This window comes from Thermobia domestica, chromosome 8 (genome assembly GCF_964235325.1).
Source record: "Thermobia domestica chromosome 8, izTheDome1.hap1.1, whole genome shotgun sequence".
Taxonomy (NCBI): domain Eukaryota; kingdom Metazoa; phylum Arthropoda; class Insecta; order Zygentoma; family Lepismatidae; genus Thermobia; species Thermobia domestica.
In genome coordinates this window covers 4,232,582-4,260,193 of record NC_137461.1, presented here as the reverse complement: position 1 = coordinate 4,260,193, position 27,612 = coordinate 4,232,582, and the positions used below count along the sequence as shown (strand labels likewise).

The 27,612-nt window shown below is 35.1% G+C and overlaps 1 protein-coding gene across 7 annotated transcripts in view; it reads left to right on the top strand.

The window, feature by feature from the left end:
• The window catches only part of LOC145692656 (RILP-like protein homolog), a 179,729-nt gene extending 152,775 nt beyond the window's left edge, over positions 1-26,954 (top strand). For 2 of the 7 annotated variants that reach the window (XM_081768022.1, XM_081768020.1), the window contains 2 exons: positions 5,985-6,079; positions 17,628-26,954. In XM_081768022.1, the coding sequence (XP_081624148.1) occupies positions 5,985-6,079; positions 17,628-17,833 (301 nt within the window). In that variant the 3' untranslated portion in view covers positions 17,834-26,954. Of the gene's footprint in view, positions 1-5,984; positions 6,080-17,627 lie in introns of those variants that run through there. The other 5 variants (XM_081768025.1, XM_081768021.1, XM_081768026.1 and 2 more) reach the window with 3 other exon arrangements.
• Positions 26,955-27,612: the final 658 nt, after the last annotated feature.

Genomic DNA, 27,612 nt, shown 5'->3' with positions numbered 1-27,612 from the left:
AAATAAATTTATTTCATTTGCCATTCCGTAAAAATCCGAAAAAGGCTGCCGTCTCTGCTGATTCAGTGGCTAGCGCGCAGACCTTTGGTGTATGGAGTCTCGAGTTCGATTCCATATAAAAGAGCATTGAACTCATTACGGTGGTTCGAGTTCCAACTTAAACTGTAGGTTTACGTCTTAAGTAGCCTCGTTACTGAAAAGGGACGTTAAACTTTAGTGGACAAACAGATAAATCGAAAAAGATTGCAGGACAAGCAGTAGAAATCATAGTGAGTGAATTCTAAAGACTGAAATACAAATAAAGTCAATAATTCTGTGGCTTGGATCTAAAAAGGCCAATGTCACTTCTCTGGCAAAAATAATATATTCTTCAATTTTAACGTATATAAATGGATTTTTTCTTGTGTAAAAAGAGTAAATGTTAACACGAAATAGTTCGGAATATATACCATTCATATTAACATTCGCCTTTCTTGCACAAGAAAATATCCTTTTATAGGCGTTAAAATTGACGGACGTCTCATTTTTGCCAAAAAGTGACAATGGCCTATGTAGATCCAAGCCACAGAATTATATTAAATAGAAAATGTGTTCCCTACGTACTATTTCAAAGTACAAAAACTATTGTTTTGCAGCAAGTGGTGTAGGTTCTTTTTTTTTTTTAAAAAAAAAAGATAAATTCATGTATGAAATAACCATAATACCCAGTTAATGGTTGGAGATATTGCAGAAAGAGTTTTCCATACGAAGCAGAAACCTCGAATAACCTGTAAAGCAAAGATACATCAGTTACGTAGCACTTTTAATTTTGAATTATGTATTATTTACTAGATGAAGTGTGCCTTTTTTTCAAAAATATTTCCACGCAGTTTGCTATGAATACAATCGTTCGTATATGTGATCTCAAAATTTATTTTTCTACAGATTCAGATGTCCATTGCTCAGAATCGAAGCCAATTTCCATTTCCACACTTCCGTGAGTAGAGCCACTCCCAAACGTTGTGGAAATACGTGGTGAAACTTTTAAACTAACAGATACAAACCTGAAATTTCGTACCGTACAAATATCGGCAGGGGACTACAAGGTTAACAGTGTTGCCAACTCAGCCTTTTTTATGTGGCGAATTTTACAGGATGTGGTAGCTGTAGTTTTCAAAAATACCAAAACCAAAACCAAATGGGTAAGAACGTCGCTTGCTTTACGCTTATTTCGATCTATTGTACTTGCAGAATATTCGGGAATTCCCACTATCTTGGTTGTGACATGTCTGAAAATTAAAGGAATGACATTCTAAAATTGATCACACCTCTTTTTCTGGTGTCTTTGGTATTTGCGTTATGGCCCCCAAAAGTTTAGTTTTCCGACATTTCGGCTACTTGTAATTCGAAAATGATGCACTCTGCAGCATTTTTGTACGTAGACTTCTGGCTTGTTTTCATGCATAGACTCAGCCTTCAAGGGTTGTAAACACTATTTTGCAACAGCCTATCTACGTATCTGTTAAAATGCTATAATAGCAATTAAAAGCACCTGAGCTCAAACCTATAACTTTGGCTTTCAAATCAGAGCATGTTCGATTTTATAGTAGATAATTTGTTAGTTTCGAACAATGATGTAAAAAGATAGCGAAGTCTTTCGAGAAGTGATTGACAAATAAAATATATTTATGAATATGATTGGATTTGTTAATGTTTATTGATCATTATAGTTTACGCAGTGGCAGCGAAATCACATCACTAAAAAATTTTTACCGCTTCAAACGAAGGCAACAAGGCTTATCTAATGTTCTAGCTCTTGTATATAACAAGTGAGTATCGTTTTACAGTGTGAAACTAAGACTTCTAAATTATGCAAATGCCATGCTCAAACTTGAAGTAGTGCATCTGTAAGTACTGATTGCAATAGAGTATTAAAATCAAATATAGAACCTGTTCTTCGGATGCTAAACCCATATCAAAAAGCCATTAAAGTGCTAGATACGTGCTGTTTTCACTGGTCGATTCCAAATTTTGTATAGATTGTCCAGTTCTCTTTCAAATTTTCAAAAACCGTGTCATTGTTCTGTTCAACATTTTAGGGGCCGTTTTAAGTCCATAAGATTAACATTGTTCCAGGCCGAAACTACGGTGGTAGGCAACCTGTAGAGAAGTTACGTATGGCGGGTTGATGGATATTGAAGGCGCTTTACTGAAATCTAACAAAACCTAGTGCATACTGGCAACTTCAAAGGCCTCAAGAGACGCAATGAGGCGTATTCTACAAATTTGCTACAAACTCACTCCAATATTTATACATAGCAATTCACTTCCTTTGTGAGTCTCCTGTCCTTTACTTGTGTGAGTAAGGAGACATGCACAGTGAGGAGATTCATGGTCATAACAGAATGGTGCGTTGAGTAGACAGCCCAGGTTCAGCTAGTTCTAGTTAAAATGAGGGAAAGTGAAGCAAGCCTTTTCGACTTTATCAAATTTTTAAAACATATTTTCCAAAATTCAGCCTGAATACCTCTGTCCCTCCACCATTAAAAATGTTAAAATAGAAAATCTTTAACGGGCTGTATCAAACTAGGCCAACACCTTTTATAGTTTATATGAGTGTATATGGGTATGTGATGAATTTTAAGGCTAGCAGTTTAGTTCTATATCAAGGAATATGTACGTGAATCTCAAAATTCTAATACCACCGTGATCTTTGTACTTGAGAACGCATAAACACAACAGTATTTTGCACCGACTAAACGAAAGAAATTGTGTTTTAAGTAGATATATCTAAAATTGAACATATGCTGGTTAAACTGTTGTAATTGTGTGAGAGTTCTATTAAACAAAGCAAGAGATATAGATTACAACACACGATTATCTCCGTCACAAGCCTTGGTTATTCCATTTAAATATACAGCATAAGTTGTAGGGTCCAATTGCTCATATTTTCATATACTTAATCTGAGATTGAGTCAGATTTTCTTCACCAAGTTCGCCAAGTTGGACGAAATATAAGTAGTATTGAAGACAATGGTTGAAAGAAGGTTCAAATAAAATTGTTTTATTATTATTTTGATCCTCTTTGGGCTACGGAATCAGTAAAATTGGGAAGTTTAATTTCTGAACAAGGAATAGAAAGCTTGTAGATTATTTTAATCCTTCGTAAAAACCATGGTTATTTAGTGGCACGCATTTGGTCGTATTCGTAAGAACTTCAAGTAATATAAAGGGTCAGTTGACTTCATTTACACTTCCTAGAGTAGATTAGCTTCTAATCAAGTCTTTAGAAGATAGTTGAAAATATTCGAGTTACATTTTTTTTATAGTTATACTATGTATAACTGGTAATACATTCTTAGAAGGTTTTCGCTAATATTTAAAACAGGAAAGTTCAAACATTTGGTGAGTATACAAGTACAATTTGTCATCTATTGAACACAAAAGATGATTCTTTGATAGAATCTGAAAACTATTTCTTCTTGATATTTCAGTTATTGGAGTTACTGAGGATTTGATATGCCACTTTTCGTTTTCAATAGATGGCCAGATATATTCATTTCCACCTCATTAATTTTCGTATCACACTTTCACCATGTCATTCTTCATTCTAGTATGCTCATTTAACGTGATCAAAATGATAGAACCTTTCTCCTACAAATTACTTTTAGTTTCGTCGTTTACTTGTTCTTTATTTTACAATTATTACGTACATTGTAAATCGAACATTTAAAATTCATTTGTTATAAGGCTAGATACATAGCCACCCATACGGAACGGATTGATTCAGTGGTGATTATTACCTAGATAGTTAAAATCTCCGTAAATTTAAGGTCAGGAGAGCCATAATTTGGCGTCACAAACAAGAGCGCCCGAAGAAAATTTTCTAGGTGGGGGAGCATCTCCATGAATGCTATGTTACGTCTGGTATTTAATATACGTGGTTTGCTATATTACGTATAAATTTCATGAGCCAGGAGGCCGCCCTCCTCCCGCCCTCCGGGCGCCCATGATTACAAATCCTCGTGCGATTTTTTCCCTCTGCAAGTAAAATGTGGATACATGTACTTCAAAGTATAGCACAGTAATGGAGAACAAATTTATAAAATAACACTATAACCGCAGAAGCGTATCGTAGTAGAAGTGAATGCACACTAGTTAATTTTGCCTTGTGCAAATCAGAGTTCTTGTCACATATTTCCTAAGATATAAGTTCATCTTATCTTGTTTCTAGCTTACATTTGCTTTCTTCTTCACAAGTTATATAGTTTCTTCATAGTAACACCTTATACATCCGGCCATATGTTCTTTGAAGCGAGTAGCCCATCCATCTTGGACTTCACGATCTGATGCATCCGTACAGTGTTTACGGAGTGACGTGTGCATCGAGTTATACAGGGTGTATCAAAAAGGACTTTACAGCTTTGAAAACGGATATTGATTTATTTATTTAGGTTACAAACATGGTTTTGCAGCGTTCATGCACTACCTGGAAAACCTGGAAATCTCAGGGAAATTGATTTTGGAAGAAAAAATCCTGAATAATTCAGGGAAATCGATCATATCTAGTAAAAACCTTGGAAATATCAGGGAAATTGAGTTGAATATTTTTGTATATTTTGAATGTATTCAAGTACGGAAAAAAAAGTATTTACTTATTAATTCCCTTAGTAGGCTTTTCAACTTAAATTTTATTTATTTTCTTCTGACTCAATATTTAATTGCAATTCATTGGGGAGAAGGGTGGCCATTCTTAAATATATTATTCTTAAAATTTATATGTTCTCTTACTGTTAAGTTTCTTCCACTAGACCTGGAAATTGTAAAATTAAAACCTGGAAAATCTGGAAATTTCAGGGAAATTGAGTTAAATATTTTTGTATGAACTCTGTTTTGGTGTCATTCTGTAGCAAATATATCTATCTATCTATCTATCTATCTATCTATCTATCTATATATATATATATATATATATATATATATATATATATATATATATATATTAACCTAAAGAGGTTCAATGTCACTTCCATTGATAATGTGGTACACATCTGAAGTCTCACTTGTTCTACATCATCATCAGACGTACGGGGAAGACCTGAAGATTTGTTGTGTTTTACCGAACATCCAGTTTCAATAAAAACTTATGCCACTGATACATAGTAGGCCTACTGGGAGGATCTTTACCGTACTTTGTACCTAATTTACGTTGCATAGTTGTCGCAGATTTGAATTATTGAGACCAAAACACACAGCTAGCACGCTCGGGACCAGTAAAGGCAGCTATCTTTGCTGCAACTGCCGCTAGCGCTTGCGATGGCTTGTTTGTGAACTAGTGTACTACGTGAGTCGAAACTTGATGTATTTTGCTACAAAATGGCACCGAAACTGTGTCTGTAAGATAAGTAAATAAATCAATATTAGGTTTCAAAGTTGTAAGGTCTTTTTTGATACACCCTGTATAACTGTTCATTTGCTCACTTTGTTCATTACTTTCTGCACCAAGTATTTTTGACAAGACTTGGTATTATTTTAGATATGTGCTAAAAGTAGTTACGTTTAGAAGTATTTCGTTCAATATGTATAAGATGTTATACAGTTTGGTGAATACTTTTCATAAGACACCCAGTTGAATTGCAATTATTCTAAGTACTTGTGTAGTACCGTTTTAAAAGCGTTACTGCTACTATTGTAAAGTTACTTGTTTGTGTTTCGTAATTGCCAACATCAAAAACAAGTACCATTGATTTTTTTTTTTTTATTTTATTTTTTACAATTTTGTTCCTCTAGATCAAGCTTTAGTAAGTGCTTTAGCTTGAAACCGTACGTTTCAACCGTTGCTTTTATTAGTAGAAATATAGTTTCGATCAAGTCTTTATGGAAATGTGCTATTCTGTGTTTTTGTATTTTATTTTACATAATACGCTAGTGCAAGCTAAGTGAACGAATTTAGAAATTAAATTAGTTTATTACTGATGTATTTTTTGGTTTACATTCCTCCGTAGGCTGCTTCAACATGCTAGTTTGCTGGTCCTAATGCACTTCATGTGTTATGAGTCCATGCTGAATAGGGTCACCTTCTCTGCCCCTAACAAGCACTGTAAGTGCCATGCAGAATCTTAGGGTTTTGGGAATAACAGTTGTTTTGTAGACGTCCCTCACGTATATAGAGATTGTGCTGCCTTGTCTTAACCAACCTTCGTTCTGCTTTTCTGTAACATGTCTCTGCCTTTGGAAACCCTTGTAGTATCACAGTTGTTGTAAAACTCTTTGTTACCTTCTCGTATGTACTGTAAATATTTATACATACACAGCGTATTTGTCAACTTTTGTATGCATACAACAAGTATCACTTTTTTTTTTTTTTTTTTTCAGAGTAAATCATATTACTTAAAATAACCCTGAAATCTTTTGTTGTCGCGAATTCTGTTCAGACATGTGAAGCTTAAAATACATAAAACGATAATCATGCCTGTTGTGCTGTGTGATTGCAAACCGAGGAAAGAACATAAACTGAAAGTATCTGAAAACAAGATCCTGAGACGAATATTCGGACCCAAGTGGAACGAAAATGGGGAATGGCGGGAACTTCGTAACAAGGATATACACAATTTATACGGTTTACCAAACATTATTAGAGTCATCAAATCTAGGAAGCTCAGGTGGGCAATTCATGTAGCCTGGATGGAAGAAAGTGGGTACGCTTTCAAAGTCTTAACTGGATGACTAATGGAAAACGACCATTACGAAGACCTAGGCGCAAATGGAAAGATAATATTAAGATGGATCTCGCAGAAATAGAAATACAAGGTTGAAACTGGATCCAGTTGGCTAAGGATAGAAGTCAGTGGAGAGCTTTTGTGAACGCAGCGTTGAACCTTCGGGTTCCATAGGCCATAAGAGTTAGTTAGTTAGGCCTGTGTGGTTTGTATGGATTTTTTTTTTTTTTAGTTGATTTCTACTTCCCCTTTCGGCTCTCCTGATAACTTTTGTAAATAACGCGAAGATAATAAAGAATATAAGCTGTTCAGTATTTAAACTACTAAGTTTCCTTATTGCTGAAACGGTCCATAATTTATTTTTTAGACTTCCAAACTATGCTATGCATAAGTGTCGGTGTCTTATAGAACGGCTTTGTTGATCCGTCCGTCTGTCGACAGATCAGAGCGAAAACGGTTAAAGATATCGATTTTTTTTCAATTGATTCAGTCTCAGGAATAGGTTCTATCTTCTACCGGAAGTGGTTCAAATTTAAACCGGAAGTGGTTCAAATTTAATCCGGTTTCAGTACTGATTTTCCACAGTAAAAACAGTAAGAGAGATCGAGATATTGTTTTCTGCAGCCCATTCATTGTCCCAAGAATACGTTCCATCATCTTAATTAACCCTCTATTCAAATCGGAAGTGGTTTAAATTAACCATTTCCGGTTTCAACATTTGTTGCCATAAAACATAAATGTAATACAGTGAAACCTCTCTAAAGCGGACAGCCGTGGGGAATCAAAAATTGTCCGCTATAGAGAAGTGTCCGTCTTCAAGAGGTTTCAGTATTTTGTTATGTAAATTAGTGAGCAAGGTAATATAAAATTAGAAAAAAATATTTTTGCATAAATCACGTATTTACGAATATTACATGCATTATCCTGTGTTATCCAATACTCTATATTCGAGGCACAACATGGAAATAACATGTTATAGTTCTCTGCACTTTACACTTATCAGTACTTCCTTCGTTTTCAGTATGGCGCTTTAATTGGTGGGGTAATTGCAGTCCTGAAGTGTCCTTTTTGAGACAATATACATACCTGAGGGAAAAAGTACTAAACTTGTCTTCTGGTTGGTTAAAGACTCCAACGGGACAGTAGCATAACGTGTCATCCCTAACGGCGGGCAACTGTCAATCACTTTTGTGTCTAAAACAGCTTGGGTGGGAGTGGGATGCAAGCAAAGGACATAAGAGTGTTGTTAAACAGAGACGCTTCGTCTGGGTTGCTGAGCAGACAATTGAGGGGGTAAAATGTTGTCACAATGCTTCCTTGGTGACACATGTATGAATTACCAAAAATGTATTTTTACTACATCTTTCAACTTATTTCTAGAAAAAGTGTCCGTAATACGGAGGTAAATGATACCTATAAAAGACAGAAAAGACTGTCCGTGTCCGTACTAGAGAGTGTCCGCTTTAGAGAGGTTTGCCAATATGTTTTTTCCTATTCCAGTGTTTGGGGATTACAAAATATGTCCGTTAAGGGAGGTGTCTGCTTTATAGAGGTGTCCGTTAGTAGAGGTTTCACTGTATATACGACAAGCGTTTTCTGAAATTGAAATTTACTACTACTTCCGGTTTCAGAACTGATTTCTGTATAGGAAAAACGGTAAGGGATGTCAAGATGCAGTTTTTTTTAAAACATTTGATTCAGCTTCGCAGGAGTAATCTATGTCTTTTCCCTTAACCGTCTATTCAGTCCGGAAGTGGTACAGATTAATGATTTCCGGTTTCAACAATTATCGCCATAGATCAAAAACAGTAAAGCTTAGCGAGTAGTTGCTTTTTGATATGAATTCAACGTCCAAGGAACAGGTTATATCTTTGATCATATTATTCTGTTGCAACCAGTAGTTATGCATGTACTATATTAAGTTTGAGTATTGAATTCCCATAGCTGGAAGTCTACCGTAGTTTCACACTGTGAAACGAAACTCACTTATTTTATAAACCAACTCTTTATTCTAGGTATCCACTGTATTTACAACGTAGCTAATCAATTGTGTCATCATTTTCTTTATTATGGCCTCATTTATAACGTTTAATATGATAAATATATTCCATGTGTTTTCGTTCTAACTGCCAACTAGAGAAATTTTTTGCGAAAATCTGACTAAATCCAGACCCCAGCTCGGGAACAAAGAACTTGCAGACCATAATGTTTCACATGCATACTTTCAGGCTCTAGTACCTGCTAGTTTAGTGACGATCCACCATAATCTACTTTCACCTTGCGAAGAACGGGCATTTTTACTACTTATATCTCACCTGTTCCTTCAATACGTGATTTTTATTTTTTTTTTTTTTTTAAGCCAATATTTCAGGTTCTCTAGCGGTCAATTTTCGTCAGTCAAAAAATTTTAAGTTATTTTCCTATTTAGATCTTTACATAGTTTTTACAGTGATACGAAGTAAAATTTTTGTTCTACCTAAGTATTATTTTATCTTCTTGTACTAATCTTCATTATGTCCATCAGCTGATGAGACCTTTCTAGGCATACATTGTTGCCAGATCAAACACTAATGCCAATTAAGTAACTATTACAACCAATAATTTGTGAATTTTGTAATCTTTATACAGTCACACTAATTATATAAAATATTTTGATCTCCTGATGTCTTTGTTAATGTAATTAGTAATTGTAGCATCACAGCTTTGAATTATTTCCGTTATCTGTATTTAATAATGAGTTCTTCGTCCTGATATAATATGCTTCAAACACGTTCCTTCCAATATTACAAGAGGCTCGGTGCAAAACTTGCACATTTCAAATTGAGGTGAGGTGATTTTAGTTTAGCGTCCCGTTCAGCAGCGAGGCTATATGAGACGTGGACCTACTGATTAACGTGGAATCCGAACCACATGAGCTCCCGCCGGGAATTGAACCCGGGTCTCCCACGTCAAAGGCGTGTACGCTAACCGCTTAGCCACGAGGGAGCTCTACATTTCGAATTGAATGTTTAGTGATTTGGGGATGTTTTGACAACCCTAATACAGCTTCTTTTTGCTCACAAAATTCCCTAATGTATTCCTTCAATCTGGTGCCAATGTTTGTTTTGGTCATTCCTACGTAGGTAGCATCGCAAACAAACGGTCTGCTAAATTAAATTTGAGATTTGTAGCTCACATTGGTTGATGCACATTAGGAAAATTAGTACAAGAACATAGCATAATAATAAAACAGATTTTTTACTACAGCACTGTTAGGTGTAAAAACTATGTAAATACTGTATCTGCATAGGAAAATAATTTAAGCATTCTGCCCTTACGAAAATTGACCGCTAGAGTATTGTGATTGATATATAAGTATATATATTGGCTATTTTTCAGCGTAGTCACCATGAACCTCCAGACATTGCTGGTAGGTAACACAAGCATCAGTATACCCTGTGTGTAAAAATATGCCACCTGAGTGTGCAGTCAGTCCAGGACTGATGTCTTGAAAAGTCGTTTAAACGATTCGATGCAAACCACTTTTGCAGGTGAAGAAAAAGAAATCAATCCCTGGGGGCAAGATCGGACTGTAAGGGGGATGATTAAATAGTTCCTATCGAAATCTTTGAATTGTTTCAACTGTACGAGCAACTGTGTGTGTGGGGGGTGGGCTTTGTCATGGATCAGAATAATTCCAGAGCGTAGCGTTCCTCTACGGCGATTTTGGATGGCACGTCGCAAATTATTCAATGTTTGGCAATACACATCTGTTGTAATTGTTCTTCCTGGTTCCAAGAATCACACCCTTTGATCCCAAAACACGGTTGCTGTGATTTCGTGAACTGATGGTGTTTGTTAGAATTTCTTCGTTGTAGGAGAACTAAAGTGCCACCATTGCATTTACTGCTGCTTCGACTCCCCGGTGGCGTGCAATATCCAGGTTTCATCCCTCGTCACTATGTGGGAAAAGAAATCATACCCATTCTCCCTCCATTGGATCAAAAAATCGCGTGCAGCTGTCATTCTTTGCTCTTTGTGAGCGTCTGTCGGCATTTTTGGCAACCACGTCGCACACAGTTTGTGATAACCCAGCTTGTCAGTCACTGTTCGGTGCACTGTTTTCGCAGACATTTCAGAGAATTCTCTTGTGAGCAGTTATTGTGAACCGGCTATTGGATCGCACTTGTCCGTTAACGCGTTCCACCAGACCATCCGTCTGAACACTAGGCCTTCCGCTACACTCATCATCATGAATATTTGAACACCCTTCCCGAAAGTCTGCACCATTGCCTGACCTTCCCTTCACTCATTACTGTCGATAAATGACACACAATTCTCGATGGATGTCAGCTGCATTCTGTTCAGAAATCATATGACAGATCTCACTTCACCATTGGCGGGATTTTGTATTACGGCAGCCATTTCACCTTACTGCTACCCGCACGTATGCAACTACACTCAGTCGATTCTGTGTCCTTCGCAAGCATGGAATGCTAGGGCATGCTCCTGCTCATGCCTTACTTAACCCTGCACCACTCGCGCGGTGTTAGGTATCAACAACCCTCGCGTGGGGTCACAGTGACCCCACTTTATATTAAACGTATTTTTTGTGTACGAAAAATGTTAATAGCATATTTTTTGTAAGTATTGTACTCTTAACATTATTTAATAGTAGGGTGACCGGGTCAGAATTGCCAACTGTCTAGGAGAGCCAAACAAAAATATCTCTCTGGGATCATATTTACCCCGCACGAGGGTTGCAGGGTTAATCAGTGTTGCCAAACACGCGTAAAGAATTATCAGTCTTTTTTTAACATAGCGTTTCTTATATATATATATTCGTGACTGAAATCTTCGTCTATAGACGTATTTAAGCGAAAATCATACTCTGAGATCCTGGGTTCAAATTTCGCGGCCTAGATCTTCTCACCTGAGGTTTTCCTAGGAGTTTTTTTTTCCATACACCTTTTTTTACTTACTCCCCTTTTACTCCTCATAAAATTCCTATGTGTCTAGTGTAAGATGACTTCATATGTATATATGAGCTAGATTGATTTGTCTCGTACGTACCCCTGAATTTCGGTCGTATATGGCAAGGACATTAGTCACCTAGGTGACCTACATTTGTCCTGTGTTCTGATGTATCTGCAAAAATAGTCATGAAGTGTTAATATTGTAAATTGAATTACTAATTAAATTCTATTAACAAATATATGTGAAATCGACATATATCAGTTTTCACATTTGCATCGCAAGAGCACGAAGTGTGGAGAGCATTAGTACATGCTATTTACCTATACCATATTTGGGGTATTTTGGATTTTAATAATTACATTGCTATAATAATTTCGTGTAAGTAAGGGGGCACGGTAGATTAGTGGTAGAGCGTTCACCTCTCGTGAATAGGATCCGTGGTTCGATCCCAGCTCGCGCCAAGTGAACTTTGTGGTGGGCAAACACCATGTTCATGGGTTTTCTCAGGGTTCTCTCGTTTACTCCCACTTTCTTCATTCTACCATTGCATTCATTTCTCATCATCGTCTCCTTTAGTCTGGCTGACGTAAGTGTGGGATGTAAAACTAAAAGCTTTTTTTTTTCATTTAAACATGACAGGTACAGGAAAATTTTTACCTCAGGATAGATGACAATTAACGCCAGAACGAAGGACGTTGTATTTACACAACTAATTCATGCCAAAATTTTATCATCACGTTATATATATATATATATATATATTATATATATATATATATATATATATATATATATATATGAAATTTCAAAATTGCTTCAATAATTCCAGTTGAAGGAAACTTAACTCCAATAGCTTTCGTGGGGTTTTTCATCGTTTTGTCTTTCATTTACCCACGGTTAATATGTGCAGTCGTTTCGAAATTTTCCATAATCTGAGCGCTTAAACTAAAATATTTTCGATCCAAGTATTAGAAGGAATCACTCCCGAAATTCTACTTCGGTATTCAACTCATTCACAGTAAGCATAACTGATCATCAATTATTTATGTACACCGCGTGATGTAATGTAAAGTGCTGTATGATTGTATGCCGTGAATGTCCAGATGTACGTTATTTGCTTATGTGAACCAGTTCTAAAATTCCATAAAATTAATATAGTTCATATTAATGGATTTTTAAAAATCTTTTATTTAAGGATTTGCATCTCAGGATTTGCATGTAGTTGGGGTTTCATAGACAAAAACTAGTCATGTGTTTACCATTACGCACTCACAGAGAGCGTGAAGATGAAGTTGCATGTTTATGTAATTTTCTGATCCCGATGTCTGGAGTTCAGCACTGCTTATACCAAACTATGAATTGCGAGAATATAACTGATGCGTATTTACGCGTGTATAACATGTATTTTGGTTTTGGTAGAAAAAAAGTTATATATGTAGCACAATTTAAGTACTTCAAAATTAATTTGTAGAAAAATAGACGAAGTGGTTTTATGTAGCTGTTGAACGTACTCTATGTATAACACGCACCTTGTTTTTCGAACGTTTTCTCGTTAAAAAAAAAAAAAAAAAAAATCGGGTGTGATATGGTAAATACGGTATATTTAATCAGAACTTGAACAAAATTCGAACTCATTCTAGTTATGAGAAGCGATATTTTGAAAATATAGCAAACACATTCTATGTTCTTCTTGTTTAATACAGTGGCGGCTTTAGCAGATAGGCCGGGTAGGCACGGGTCTACCCAAAAACGTTAAAAAATGTATAAACGCTAAAAGATACAGTAAAGAGTAAATATATTTTCCATTATTTCTATTAATGGTAGATAATTATTTGACAAATAGCATCAACTACTATTGTGAAAGTAATTTCCTAAATCAATCAAGCCTACCCAAAATTAAAATCCTAAAGCCGCCCCTGGGTTAATATCGATTAACTATTACATCTAGATGAACAGTTTAGTTCATAAAAACTTGGTCATTTATCCAGTCTTGAAAAAGCCGTGTTGTTAACCGTGAAATAAGTTAAATTAAATAAACGTGATTTTTTTATTTCTAGCCGAAATATGCAAATCCTTAAATAAATCTTAATAATAATAAGGATTATAATAGCTTAATCCTTATAGCTATTTTCTTTCAGCAAAACTGTCCATCCAACTTTGTCACTACGCTCTATTAAAATATAGCAGATAATTAACATGGGTTATAAGCCTACTAACTTTTAGTTTGCTTGGAGATAGAATGAAATGCAAAATTAATTAAGATTGGAAATCTTTGTTAGGAGTGCATTTTGGTGCAGGTTTTGTTTCCTTAGAATGTGTCTTGTAATGAATGATACGTAAGATAAGTAACTTAAAAGAATAGGCTAATACATTATATGAGATTTAAATTCAAAAATGTTTTTTTGTAATTCTATTATTAAATAACGTTTGTACTGCCAAGCTTTAGGATTTCCCGTGGATCCTTGGTCATGAAGAACTCAAAAGCAATAATGACATCAAGGATCACCGGGGACCGGCAGTCTGCACAGTTTCTAAAGTTTTGCTCGTCAAATGATAATATGACTCACTGTAGAATGGAGTGGTTGGGTTGTGTCTTCTTTCATTTGGCAAATAAAGGTTGCCAACTCATGTTAACATTTTTTATCATTGTCCTCTATTTGTTACTTAACCATTCTTTTTGTGTGTGTGTTGGTGTGTTTTAAGAAATAAACATGTTTTCAAAGAAAGGGTCTCACATAAAGAACGAAACTTTTAAAATGCCCGCCATTTCTGTTCTAGTAAGTTGGCAGCACTGAACTTTACACGACTTTCATCTGTTACCTTTGTGATTAGTAGTCACGGAGCGCATGATCGTCATCTGTTTTTTGTATGGGTAGGAATGGAGCGCTCACCACATTTGAAATAAGTTTTCACTATGACAACACGCTGTTCCGTCCTGAAGCACTCCATTCCTACCCATACAAAAAACAGATGACGATCATGCGCTCCGTGACTACTAATCACAAAGGTAACAGATGAAAGTCGTGTAACGTTCAGTGCTGCCAACTTACTAGAACAGAAATGGCGGGCATTTTAAAAGTTGCGTTCTCTATGGAACACGCTTTACCAGTGTCTGGATTTTGTTTCGTGCTTATCTCTAATTGTGTTGCAGGAGTTTTGAAAAGTTTAAAAGGAACATAGCCGATATTATAAATTCAGCAATTGTATGTTAGGTCCAAAATAATACCAAACGACCGGGCATTCAAAGTTTTATGTTCCTAGTACACTCAAGATGTTGTAGACAGAAGTTGATTACATAAGAAATGTGAGACACTAATCAAACAATACTAACATGAGTTGGTACCTTTCCCTTGCCTAACAAAAGAATATGCAGTCTTAGGCACGTTATTTATAATCTACCTTCTATTTTTGAACTCCAAAAGTCCAGGGTAATAACAATCTTGCATTATAACTAGAATAGAATAATATACAATTATTTATATCAAGTTATAATATAACTTAATAATACATTTATATAATACAAATAATGGTCTTGACTCACTATATTAGGCCTCCGAGCAGGGTATCTACGGGCCATGAAAGTCATGAATTGAGGTGGTTGGTCAAAGGAAAGTAGTGAAATTGAGCTTCAGATCATGAAAACAGTGATTTTATAGAGCAACAATATTTATGTAATACAGTACAGTTACCGAAATAATAAATTGTGATTGTCCCTAATGATCCGGCGTTAAGAGGTAACGCCATCTCTCTTGGGGTTGCAGAGAGTCACGCACTTCCACCTTTCCATTAAGTGTTTTCAGTTTCCGTTTTTCCTTTTTTCTTTCGTTCTTTCTTTCTTCTCAATACTTCACTTATAATAACAATGGATGGATTATATTATGTGCAATGCTTCAAGTACAGTATACAAGTCAAGTAGTCAGTAAAGTCAGTAAAAGTATGCCCAGTGATAGGAAACTGAGGGCTAGTTTTAATGCTTGGTATGGATGTACCACATTGTTTGTGTAAAGATTTCAGCGCTTTCATGAGCAGCTACATATACCTAATCATTTGTATTTGAAAGAAATCAAGGCTAATTAAAACAATTACAAACCTGGAATATACTGGAATTTTGAAACTGAAACTCAGTAGACACCCTGTGAAGGTGGCAAGTATGTTACATGTGTCGCGAGGGACAATGTCCAAGGTGATAATATCCTACAAAACTCATGGCAAAGCCATATTGGCGAAGAGGAATATTGGTCGGAAGAAAACCCTCATGGACAGATCTCATCGAACATTAAACCAAATTGTCATTCAGAATCGTCGTGCGACTGCGGTGCAGGTGACGGACATCAAGCAGCATTTGCCTGTCAACAATCACAGCCCGCCGCTAGTTACTGACGTGAACATACGAGGTCTGGTTGCATGGGCGAAACTGCTGATAAGAGATCATAACGCTTTAGCACGACACCAGTGGTGACGCGAACATGCAACATGGACCGCTGATGTCTGGAAACGTTGGATGTGATCGAATGTGTCATCGTTGACCTTACTTAAACCACGGGCCGTGTTTGTGTGTGGCGGGCACCAAAGAAGCTTATGATTCGCATGTCTTCGCCCAATCGTGAAACATGTTCGTGTCTCTTTGCTGTGAGCTAAATGAAGGCAGTATTGTTTGTTTGTCGTCCAGTGTTATTAACCAAGCCTTTATTTAGCTCTTGCAGGCATTCTTCAATAATGAACCTTTGTTTTATTAAATGCCGTGGATCAGGGGAAATGGTTGACCCTGGCACCTGGAAATCAGGAGGAAATCAGAGGAAATGATAAAAATCATTTTGTAAGAACCCTGCTAATCCACCAAATTCCAGTCATGAAGTCCATAGAGATTAAAGGGAACGGAATATTAAAGAGGGGGGGAGTGAATTTAAAACAGGCTATAACGTTGATCTATTAGAGTAAAATGTTGTATTTATTTCTAATGAATGCAATGTTTTCTGTATTGTTTTTCTTCACTTGTTCAGAAGCTGTCTGAAGTTTCTTATCCTCAAAATTTTTAATGGAATTTTAGTAGAGCTGATGGATAGAGACAATAAGCTGTGTTCTGTAATTGAAGAACACATTCAAAAGCACTTGACATCCGAAAGTACAGTAAAAATGGAACATATTTTGTACATCTCGATCGTTGAAGTTTTGTACAGTTATTAGCAAAAAAAAAAAAAAAAAAAAAAAAAAAAAAAAAAAAAAAATTGGTCAAACGCAGTTTTTGTCAGTAACTTTGTTATGAGTGAAATATTTACATAAAAGTGTGTGTTCTTTTCAAGTGAAACAGTTCTCACATCATTCTGTCACTTCTGAGATACTGTCAAGAGAAATTACCTGTATAAGAAGATTGTTCGCTTTTATTAGTGACTGATAAAAAAAAAAAAAAAAATTCAAATGGGCATCCCAATTTTTGGCGACCGTTCAGCGTCGTGAAGCAAACTGGGGAGTCACGTGAATAAAACACAAAAAAGCTTCTGATACATCTGTTAAGAGACAGGGTTACACAGCGTGATAACCACGTGTTCGTCGCTAGACTAGATGTAGTTCCGCCGGTCACTAACAGATGGCGTTGGAGCAGGCTCAGGCTCGCTAAGAGCTGTCAGGGCAGTGTTTATTATTATTATTATTACTTTCGGTGTCAACACCCAGTATATTTTGTAATTCTGTCCAAGAATAAAAATACTTGACTTGTAACCTTTGTAACATCGTGCATAGTTTTGAAACTGACTGTACATAATTTTGCACGTAATTTTTCACATTCGAAAAAACGGGAGAAGCACTGTCTGCAAAATATGAATAATTTGTTTTAGTCATATCAAACTGATGGTAAGAGTTGAGTGCACAAATATGTATCACTATACACACACTCTCTCTCACAGCTATATGTTAAGCTTTTCTATTAAGCCATGTACAGTATTTTAATTGTTTGTTTTCGTTGTTTTCTTTGAATAGTTTTCGTAAATTGCTGGGAGACAGCAACCTCAGCTTTCTCGGGAGCAGCCCTAAAAGAAGTTTATCATCGCTCTCCAAGATGGCCCTTTCTAGTAGCGCAACTGCTAGTACACCTGTCTAATCTAGAAGACATCCCAAACGCTGCTGCCGATCTGGGACTCTGTGCGGTCCATGTCAACCTTGCAGGCAACCTAGATGTGCTCTAGTTTTGCCTTTTCTTCGTTATTTTTAACAAAAAAATAATGGGAAGAAGAATATAATGGCGATAAAGTTATTTTTTTAAAAAAAGTTACTTTTACAACAGGGTTGTCATTTTTAGTTTGTCTGTCTGTTGCGTGAATGTGTCTATAAATGTGCGTGTGTGCGAAATGTCTGAAGGAAGAAATTTATATATATATACATACACATTTTTATTTGTTTATTGTATAGCTTATATTGTGATTATTTACAATGCCATAGAAAGTAACTATTTGTAATTATTAGTGATGAGGGCGTGTGGTGTGCCTGAGACTTTGAAATTTGGCGTCGTGTTGATTTCTGATTAATTTCACTTTTTTTTTGTAATATTGCTTTTCCTTACTACAAGGAATATATGTATATATATTTCCCTCAAATACGTTATGTAGTAATCTCTACAAATAACTGTTTATCATGACTACAAAATATTTTGTAACATGAAGAGAGTAGAAGACCTCTCCATGTACAAATAAAAGAAAAATTATACAGGGTAATTATAATTAAGTCCCACTTTCAAAATACTGTACAAAGAGAACCACTAGTCAGAACGACTTGAAATTTGAAGAAGAGAGAAACGGTATGGCATAAGGACAAACTAGTTCTAAAGTGTGGCAATAGGGGATCCCTGTAAGTGGAGTAATGAAAGTGGATTCGGCTACAAGTGACATTTTGAATCGAAATACGACGGCTTTGGCATGAGTTGCACATTAAACCAACTGTACTGTTCAATGTGCATGATTGTGTCGGTTTTGTGACGGAAAAAATGACGACCTTCCCGTGGTGGGTGAGCTTTCCACTAACAGTGCCACAACTGTTGAATGACTTGGAAGTCATATTTTCCGTCACAAAAATCGAAACAATCATGCACATTGAACAGTATAGTTGGTTTAATGTCAACTCATGCCAAAGCCGTCGTATTTCGATTCAGAATGTCACTTGTAGCTGAATCCACTTTAATTACTCCATTTACAGCGCCATCTATTGATACACTGTGGAACTCTTTTATTCTTATGTCATATCGTTTTCCCCTTCTTCGAGTATATTCAGTTCAAATTTGAAGTCATTCTGACCAGTGGTTCTCTTTTTACAGCATTTTGAAAGTGGGACTTTAATTATAATCACCCTGTACATGGTGCCATATTTGGTAAATTTTGTAATTGACTTGTAGTATAAGTGAAGGAAAAATACATAAAAAGAGACTTTGAAAATGGTTTTATTTTTGTAGTGGTTGAGGAAACTTAGTAAAACCAAAATGATAATAAAACCAGGCATTAGCATTTAATGAAGCTTAAAGAGGCTAAAAAAAATTCCATACACCAACTGTTCAAAATTTGTAGGCAAAGAACCTACAATGGTTCGTTGTATTAAAATTTATACTCATTTGGGTATATACTTTTGTTCGTGTCATGTCTTTTGCTCCCTAACGACTGCGTAGAAATAAAAATATTTAACAATCGTAAACTACCGAATTAATACAAAAATACTTCAGCTTGGCAATATTTGTGCAACTTCGCCAACTATCTATACTTCTTGGCTTCATCACAGTACTTTCTTTTATGAATTTACGAAGAAAGCTTACATATAAAAAGAAAAAAAAATCTATACCAAATTTACACGTTATGTTTGGAGATGGAGAGTGGATGTATTATCCAAAATCTGACTACGAGGTATAAAGATCACGAAGGAGCACTGTATTAAATCACATAGAGAACTGTTTTTCTAATATAAATTTTTGCGATATTACAGTACGAAAAGACGTAAGTTCAACAAAGACGTAAGTTCAAGAAGAGGACTGCTAACGTGAAGAATTGTGTCGTTGGACGTTCGAAAACGATTTATTAAGATTTTGGTATGGAGCGTGGCGCTTTACGGATCAAAGACGTGAACTGAGAAAAGCTGAAATATCCAAGCTGGAAATAATTGAAATGTGTTGTTGGCACAGATGCTGTGCATATCATGGACCGAAAGGAAAACGAATGAAGACGTACTAAAGAAAGCTAATGAAGGGCGACAGATCATGAAGATAATAGGAAAAAGAAAAAGCAGCATGCTTGGCCATCTTATTCGGCACTCCGATTGGATCACTGTGTAGGAGGGAAAGACAGAAGGAAAACCAGGAAGAGGAACACTAAGGATAGAATATTTAGAGGCAGTTACGAAGAAGAGACCTTATCAACGTATAAAACAGCTCTTCCGAGGGAGAGAAAAGTTTTAAAAATTCTATGTTGCCTAGCAACCTATGGTTGAGGTGAGAAAGAAGAAACTACGAACATCAAATTAGCAGGAAATATAGACATGATCTAATTTGAATACAGTAGTTCTCGGGCTAACAACCAGATGAATTCTACGTTTTCCATTGTTTCGAGAATTGATTTCATTGTTTACATCTTCATAATACACCCTGAAGGTGAGAATAATGTGGTCAGTTCTTGAAACGTTTGACAACTTAGAATTCACCTGGTTGTTAGTCCAAGAACTACTATACCTGGGTATTCATCGTGACAATGGGAAAGTTTCAGTTCTTATGATTTAATTTGCTGCATTGTAGTACTTAGATGTCACATATTCCCATCTTCTAATCCACACTGGCTAGTAATCAATAAAAACATTTACACTAAAAACAAGTTTGTTACTACAAAACTTCTTTTTCATCATTAAAATTTAAAAAATACACAGAAAATTTGAAGACAGCACAAAAAAAAAAAAAATATATACTAATAATACATACACTGAATAACAAATACGAAATAGTTGAAAGTAAATAGTAAGTGTGATATATTGCAGCAAATATGCTTTATTGTATTTTTTCATTCATTTTCATTTATTACTTTCAAGCTTCGTTCGTATTCAGTGACAGGAGAATGATGATCTTCAGGTTTTATTGAAAGAAGATCACATTCCAAAACTTCTGACTTTTTTTTTGCGTTTTCTTGAATGCATAATAGATTATTGTTCATAGTCAATCAAAATCTTTATCCTGCAACCCTGTCTTGGCTTTTGTCCTCTTCTTGAAAAGCTTGTCTCTCAATTATTTTCTCTATTTTCTACTGTCTGATAAAGCCAAAAGGTATAGATAGTTGGCGAAACTATACTCGTGAATTATTTTAGTGAAAAAGTTGTACTGTATTCAGAGATTGTTTTAATTTTGTTTAAGTTTGTGTGCTTGAGAAATCATATTTTTCTACTCAATGACAAATTGATGTTTTGAGAACAACGAAGTTCAGAGGGATTAGTTCTTAGAAGATTATTTCTCTTGATTCAGGAACAGTATAAGCTTGAATTTGCGGCAAAGATTATTAGCTGGAGCAAAAATTTGTCTCATGATATCATCATAAACTCCCCCTACCCCCTCCAAAAAAAATTAATTAAAATAAAATAAAGTGTGAAATCTTGTAGATCAACTTTGTGCTAGCGTCTGAACAACTTTGCAGAAAAAGAACCAAACCTGACTGAATCAGGATTCAAATAGAGTTTCTAGGTTATTGTGTCGATGCGGTAACTACTCACCTCACAGTCCGCTTCCCAAACAGACGAACACAGATCTCAAGAATGAGTGCTGTAGCTGTTCAGAGAGTGGACTATGGGGCGTAGTGGTTTCCGCACTGACACGGGATTCCTGGCTCATTCCTGTAATTTTCTAGCTGAATTTTCTTTTGATCGGCACCTACAGGAGAAAAATCGGTCGATTCCTCCTATTTCGTCATATAATATTAAACAATATATGCGAAACATAGTGATGAGGAGCAAAATTAATAATACACAATGAATTTTAAGTACTTTCTCTTTTTTTAAATTGTAATTAATCCCCACCTCTAATAGATTTTACTAGTAGTTACATAAAGAAATGACAACTGCCATTACAATTGGGCTCCGCTGTGTTTTCGAATCCACATAAACATTGAGGTTGCTTTTGCAATAAACTGTCTGATTTGAACCACAAAATCCAAGCTGCAAGTAAAGTATTTAATTTAATAATAAAATAAAATGAAGCCTTTTATGAGCTCTATTTTTTTTTTTGTGTGTGTAATTAGAATATTAAATAAAATACAAGAGCATATAATTGTGTAATACTTTTTTTCGAAGTATTTACGTGTAATTTGTATTTGATATGCTACTAGCTTTTAGCGTGAGAACAGCGGGATTTTAGTAATTAAAAAATTAATTGTATAACCGATAACTAAGCCACCACACGACTCTCGTTATTTATATACTATACTTATTACTGTCATTGAAGACTTAAATATTACAGCTCATTTACTGAAGTCTGTTTAGAATATAGGACATAGAATATAATGATCATTATATTGATTAAATTGAGAAACAAATTTATGTTGAACGGAAAAGTAATCACGATAGATTTCTTTTAAAAAAATAGTTTAAAATAAAATATTAGGTCGTAAATAATAACGATTGTAAGTAGTATTGAATGTGGGGTATTCGTTGACCGATGCCCTGGAAAAGTAGAAGAGAACGAATAAAGTAATAAGTGATTGGTTAAAAGGAAACGCGATGTATGTAGCATGAGTTGTTTTGTGAGAGGACAGAGTTGGTAAATATTTCGAAATGAAGAGTAAAAATCGTTTAAAATGAACGATAAACCAGAAAAATCAGCACGTATTTTGATAACTGAACGAAGAACTGTTTTTGTACTAAAAAAAAAATCTTTTTTGTATGCGTATGGTTAAAATAAGTATTTTTAATCCAGGTAATGTACTTTATTGATAAAACAAAGAACGCTTTTTGTTATATATGCTAATAAACTAGGTGAAAATTAAATAAAATATTTGGTATTTACTTAACAGAAGGGACATCGTCAGATGATGTCAAGTATGACCCCTGACAAGTCTATACGTTTAAAAACAGCAATTTAAAATACCTATAAAGCAGCAAAATAAGGTTACAAAGGCATGGATCCTACATTTGACGTTGTCCCTGATTCTCTATACCAGGGCGCAAAATTTCCGATCGCCAGGTCGTATTGCCAACTAGAAATTTAAAGAGGGGCCGCCCCCCAAAGAGGTCCGACAATGTACTTTGGTACTTTGATGTTTGTAATTTTTTATATGTTTTTATGTTTATATATATTTTTTTGTTTGTAATTTTTCTATATGTACCTATAACAACACTTAACCTCCCCCCCCCCCCCCGCTTAAACATACATCCTGGCTACGCTACTGCTCACAGGACTGCGTAGTTTGTGTTTCGCACGAAAATAATTGTCACTGTGTGAGAGAAAATACGGAATGTAAAGTCTTTACAATGGACATGGAAAGTGAAGTCTTTACAACGTCGTAATTCGCCCCTCTTTTCCCACCCTCAATCGAAAGGAAGATTTTTTTTAACGTATAGAATTGTCCAATTCAAAATTGATTATCCTGAATCTAATTGTCTGTTTTTGAAATGTTATGTCTCTTTTTCAAACCAAAGGCCGTGGAGGAGAGGGGGAGTACTTCTTATAATTTTTATTTTAGGTTGAGAGATAATGACGACCATCATTTTTGGATTGGCTAGTGCGTCTGAGCTTGAAATTTTGCGCCCTGCTCTATACTAGATGTATAACTATGTTATGTAATGCTAATTATAGAAATCTGTGTTCATTCTACGCCCTTTACGATGTTGGTGTATGCTTTCTTTGATTGAGTTCACAAAGAAATACGAAGCTAAAAAGATATTAGAAAATGGAATTATTAGGTAAATTAATTTGAAAGTGCCTAGACAGATGTATAATATTATGTGTACATGACATCAAAACGAAAATGTAATAAAATGGAATAGCAAAGTTACCTCTGTACGTCTTCCTTGGAACAAATAGAAGTGTAAAGTTATGCTTTATTATTATTTTCAGTACGTTCACAGGCTTTAGACAATTCTTGCATTAATGCATTGTTTCCGTAGCGTTTTAGTGTATCTATCTGTGTGCTAGTTGTACTAATGCTTAGGTTAGAGTGATATCAAAATTTGAACGTGTTGTTGCTGGACAGATATTAGTTCCGTAGTAGCATAATATTTTAAAAACAAGTGTGTAAATATTTAATTTGTAGTTATGAAATGTATATTAAGCAAAATCACAGTTTTCGCAGAGATGTAATTTGAAAATCCAAATTAGAGTTATTTCGCACCTTTCAAGTAGAAAATAATTTGCAGGTTGCTTACGTGAAGTTCCCTTTCATGCGTTAGTTACAAGTGTAGGCTGGAACGTTTGAGTCTATGAAAGGGTAACTTTTGTTTATTTAGTTTTACGTCCATTTCCAGCATTGTGATCTGTATCAGACATTAACGTACAGTTTAAATTGGATTCGAATCGAGTCTGGGATTGAACTTGGTTCTTGTTATGAAAAATACTTCGAATTTATAATCAGAGTTATCTTTTAGTGGAACAAAGCTACAATTGAAGATGCTGCGCGGGTGTGATTGTTTTTTCATGTTGCTTCCGATTTTCTTCCTTGACTTTTTAAAACATTGTTTCTGTTTTTCACTTGACTGTTCCTTCACATTGCTTTATTATTTTCTGTGTTTCAACTAACTATTTCTTTACATTATTTCGTTGTTTCCTTGTTTCACCTGACTGTACCTTCACGTTGTATCATTGTTCCCGATTTTTCTCATTTCACTGTTCCTTTGCATTGCTTTGTTTTTATTTTTCAGCTATTTCGTCACATTGTTTTGTTGTTTCCTTGTTGCACAGGACTCTTCCGTCACATTGCTTCGTGGTTTTAGTTTTTTCTCACTGACTGTTCCTTCACATCATTCGTTTGTTTCCTTTCACTTGACTGTTCCTTCACACCACTTTGTTTGTTTTCTTTCACTTGACTGTTCCTTCACATTGCTTCGTTTGTTTTCTTTCATTTGACTGTTCCTTCACATTGCTTCGTTTGTTTTCTTTCACTTGACTGTTTCTTCACATTGCATCGTTTCAGTTTTGTTTCACTTGACTGTTTTTTTCACATCACTTCGTTTGTTTTATTTCACTTGATTGTTCCTTCACATTGCTTCGTTTGTTTTCCTTCACTTAATTGTTCCTTCACATTGCTTCGTTGTAGTTTGCGCATACGCGTAACAAGTGGCATTAAAATCACAAGAGCACTGAAGAAATATTAAGGTTATCGTAAAGCCAGTAGAGAACAATACAGGCTGAGCTACGATTTCATTGCCCGAAGCTATGATTTGGTTCTAAGAGTGATCTTATAGTGGCATCTCTGTATTCCTTAGAAAAGACATAACATCAGGTGTATTATCTTCAGATCAAGAGCTATTCGATTAATTCGTTGGCACTGCCGAACTTAGAAAGACAGTTCATGTACAGTCATTTGTCGGATTATCTGGTACACGTGGCGACTTCTTATGTGACATGTCTAATAGTGTTTGTAGCTAAATAAACTATTACTTGTGTGGTGTAAAAAGAGGTATGAAAGGAATATTCAGTGCCAATCGCTTAATGTTAAAAACGAGTGATTCCATGAGCTTTAAAGTGGAATTTCAAAATGCATGTCTGTGAATATCGAAAGTGTGGTTTTGGAGTATGTACAATATATTTTGTCAATAAATACTTTTATTTATCTTAATAAGATATTATAGCTAGATATAGAATGTGAACATTTGCTCATTTTGTTTACTTACAATTGTACACGTATCTTTTGCAAGAAAAAGAATATTCCTAGCAAATTAATAGCAAAAGTAGCAATTGAAATAGGTTAAAATTTTGGGTAACTATAGAAGCGATTAGATGAAATCAACGCTTAAAAAGAGTTTGAGTATTTGTGTGCGCGATTCTCTGAAATAATAGAACACTGGAATTTATCAGTTATTAAAAAGGCAGCTAATAATGTCACAAATTGTAGGCTAGCAGAATGTTTATATTTTCGAATGTAATGCTGGTAACAGTAAGAGCAGTAAGCTTATTTATTGGTACTTACTGTAAATTTTAATTTTAATTCAAGAAACCTTATTGTTCCAAAGGTCTTGTAGCCAATATTGACTTAATAATCGCAGTTTTGTTAACTAGAGCTGTGTGTAGAGCTTCTATATCACTTCTAGGTGCATATATATAATGACCAAGAAACTATAAAGAATGTCATAGACCGTACGATAGTTTATGTCACGGGTAAAATCCATGTCTTCATATGAAGTGTACAGTTAACCGTTTAAGACCTCTCTAGGTGCTCGAAGTGGGATTGGGGCTTCAGTGGTAGAGCGTTCACCTCTGGTGCTTGGGGTCCTGGGTTCGATCCCAGCCCACGCCAAGTGAACTTTGTGGTGGACACCACGCACGATTATCATTTCATCATCACTACAGGCTAACGAGGCAAAACTTAAAATATGCACTGATTCTTGTTTACAACTTGGGCGATAAAACGCATAGTAATTCCCGTTGCTTGTAGCCGTACAATTCTAATTGTTGACGATACGGCTTCCCTGAGATGACTGAAGAAGTTGGTTCATTGCCAAAATTAAAGTGAGCCCACGTTGGAACTCGTGTAAAACAATAATTACGTAAGGAAGCAGTCGTGATAATAATCTGAATTATTATTATATAATGTATTGTTATATTTTCACGTAACATTTCTTAATTCATGATGTAACGTTAATTGAAAACTTTTGATTTTCAGCGTTTGTCAAGACCAAAGACATTTTGATCCAGGATTTCAGTTTTATTATGTAAATATATAATCTTTCCCTGTGACTTGCATTTCGTAATTCCTGTGACTTGTTTGATAATTGTGTATTTGAAAAACAAGTTTTAGCATTCTTTAAGAAATAAATTAATGAAAATTAGTTGGTTTGCTTAAATTGTACACAGAGAAAATAATGTTTTTAAAACAAGTGAATATTGTACAGACCTTTTAAATGTGATTAATATTTTCATAAATTATAGCTATGTCATTCTGTAAACTTTAAAATATGAAGTACTGATGGATTAAGTTATATGGTCAGTAAATTAATTTTCCTTATAATGTGAACTGATTAGGAAGAACGTCATGTTTTTGCTTAGATTATGGTGCTGCTTGAAACAGAAAAAAATTCATATTATTATTTTTTGTCTTGTATCATATGTAGATATTTGAATAAAATATGTGTTTTATTTAAATGAAATGTTTTTGAAGTAAATTGCTTTTGAAAATATACTATATTTCATTAAGATAGCTTATCTTAATGAAATATAGTATGTTTTCTCTACAGATTATCAGAAGAAAATAGCAACGGTTGATTTCTTTCTACATGGTCTATAATTAGCACTAACTACTCTGTTTCCTGGTGTTTGTTTCGTGTTTTATAAATTTCGAAAGTATCCAAAACACTTCCAACCTCCTTTGTCGAAGAAGATAAAACTGGGACACATTATTTATTTATTTATTTATTTATTCACAAACTTTCATACAGTGCTGGACCAATTAGCTGAAGCTGTACAACATAAAGACAAAAAAAAAAAATAAGAAAATAAAAACAGATATATATTTTTAAAAAAAAGGAAAAGTCCATACTTTGCTACAAGTTGTAGCCTTAATGCCTTTGTGAACATGCTAATTCAACTATTTTGTTTTTGAAGACAGATTAATGACGCAAAATATGGTTCCGTTCTTCTTCAATTAGAAATTAAACCACTGATGTTGCCTGCGGTCATCCATCCTGGATTTGGACGGAAGTTCATTTTCTGATCTCCCTACTCTTCATGACGATTCAGCTACTTCCTCACAGTTCTAGAATCACAACAAAAATCTCGAGCGATGTAGAATTAACTTCTCACCAGTAA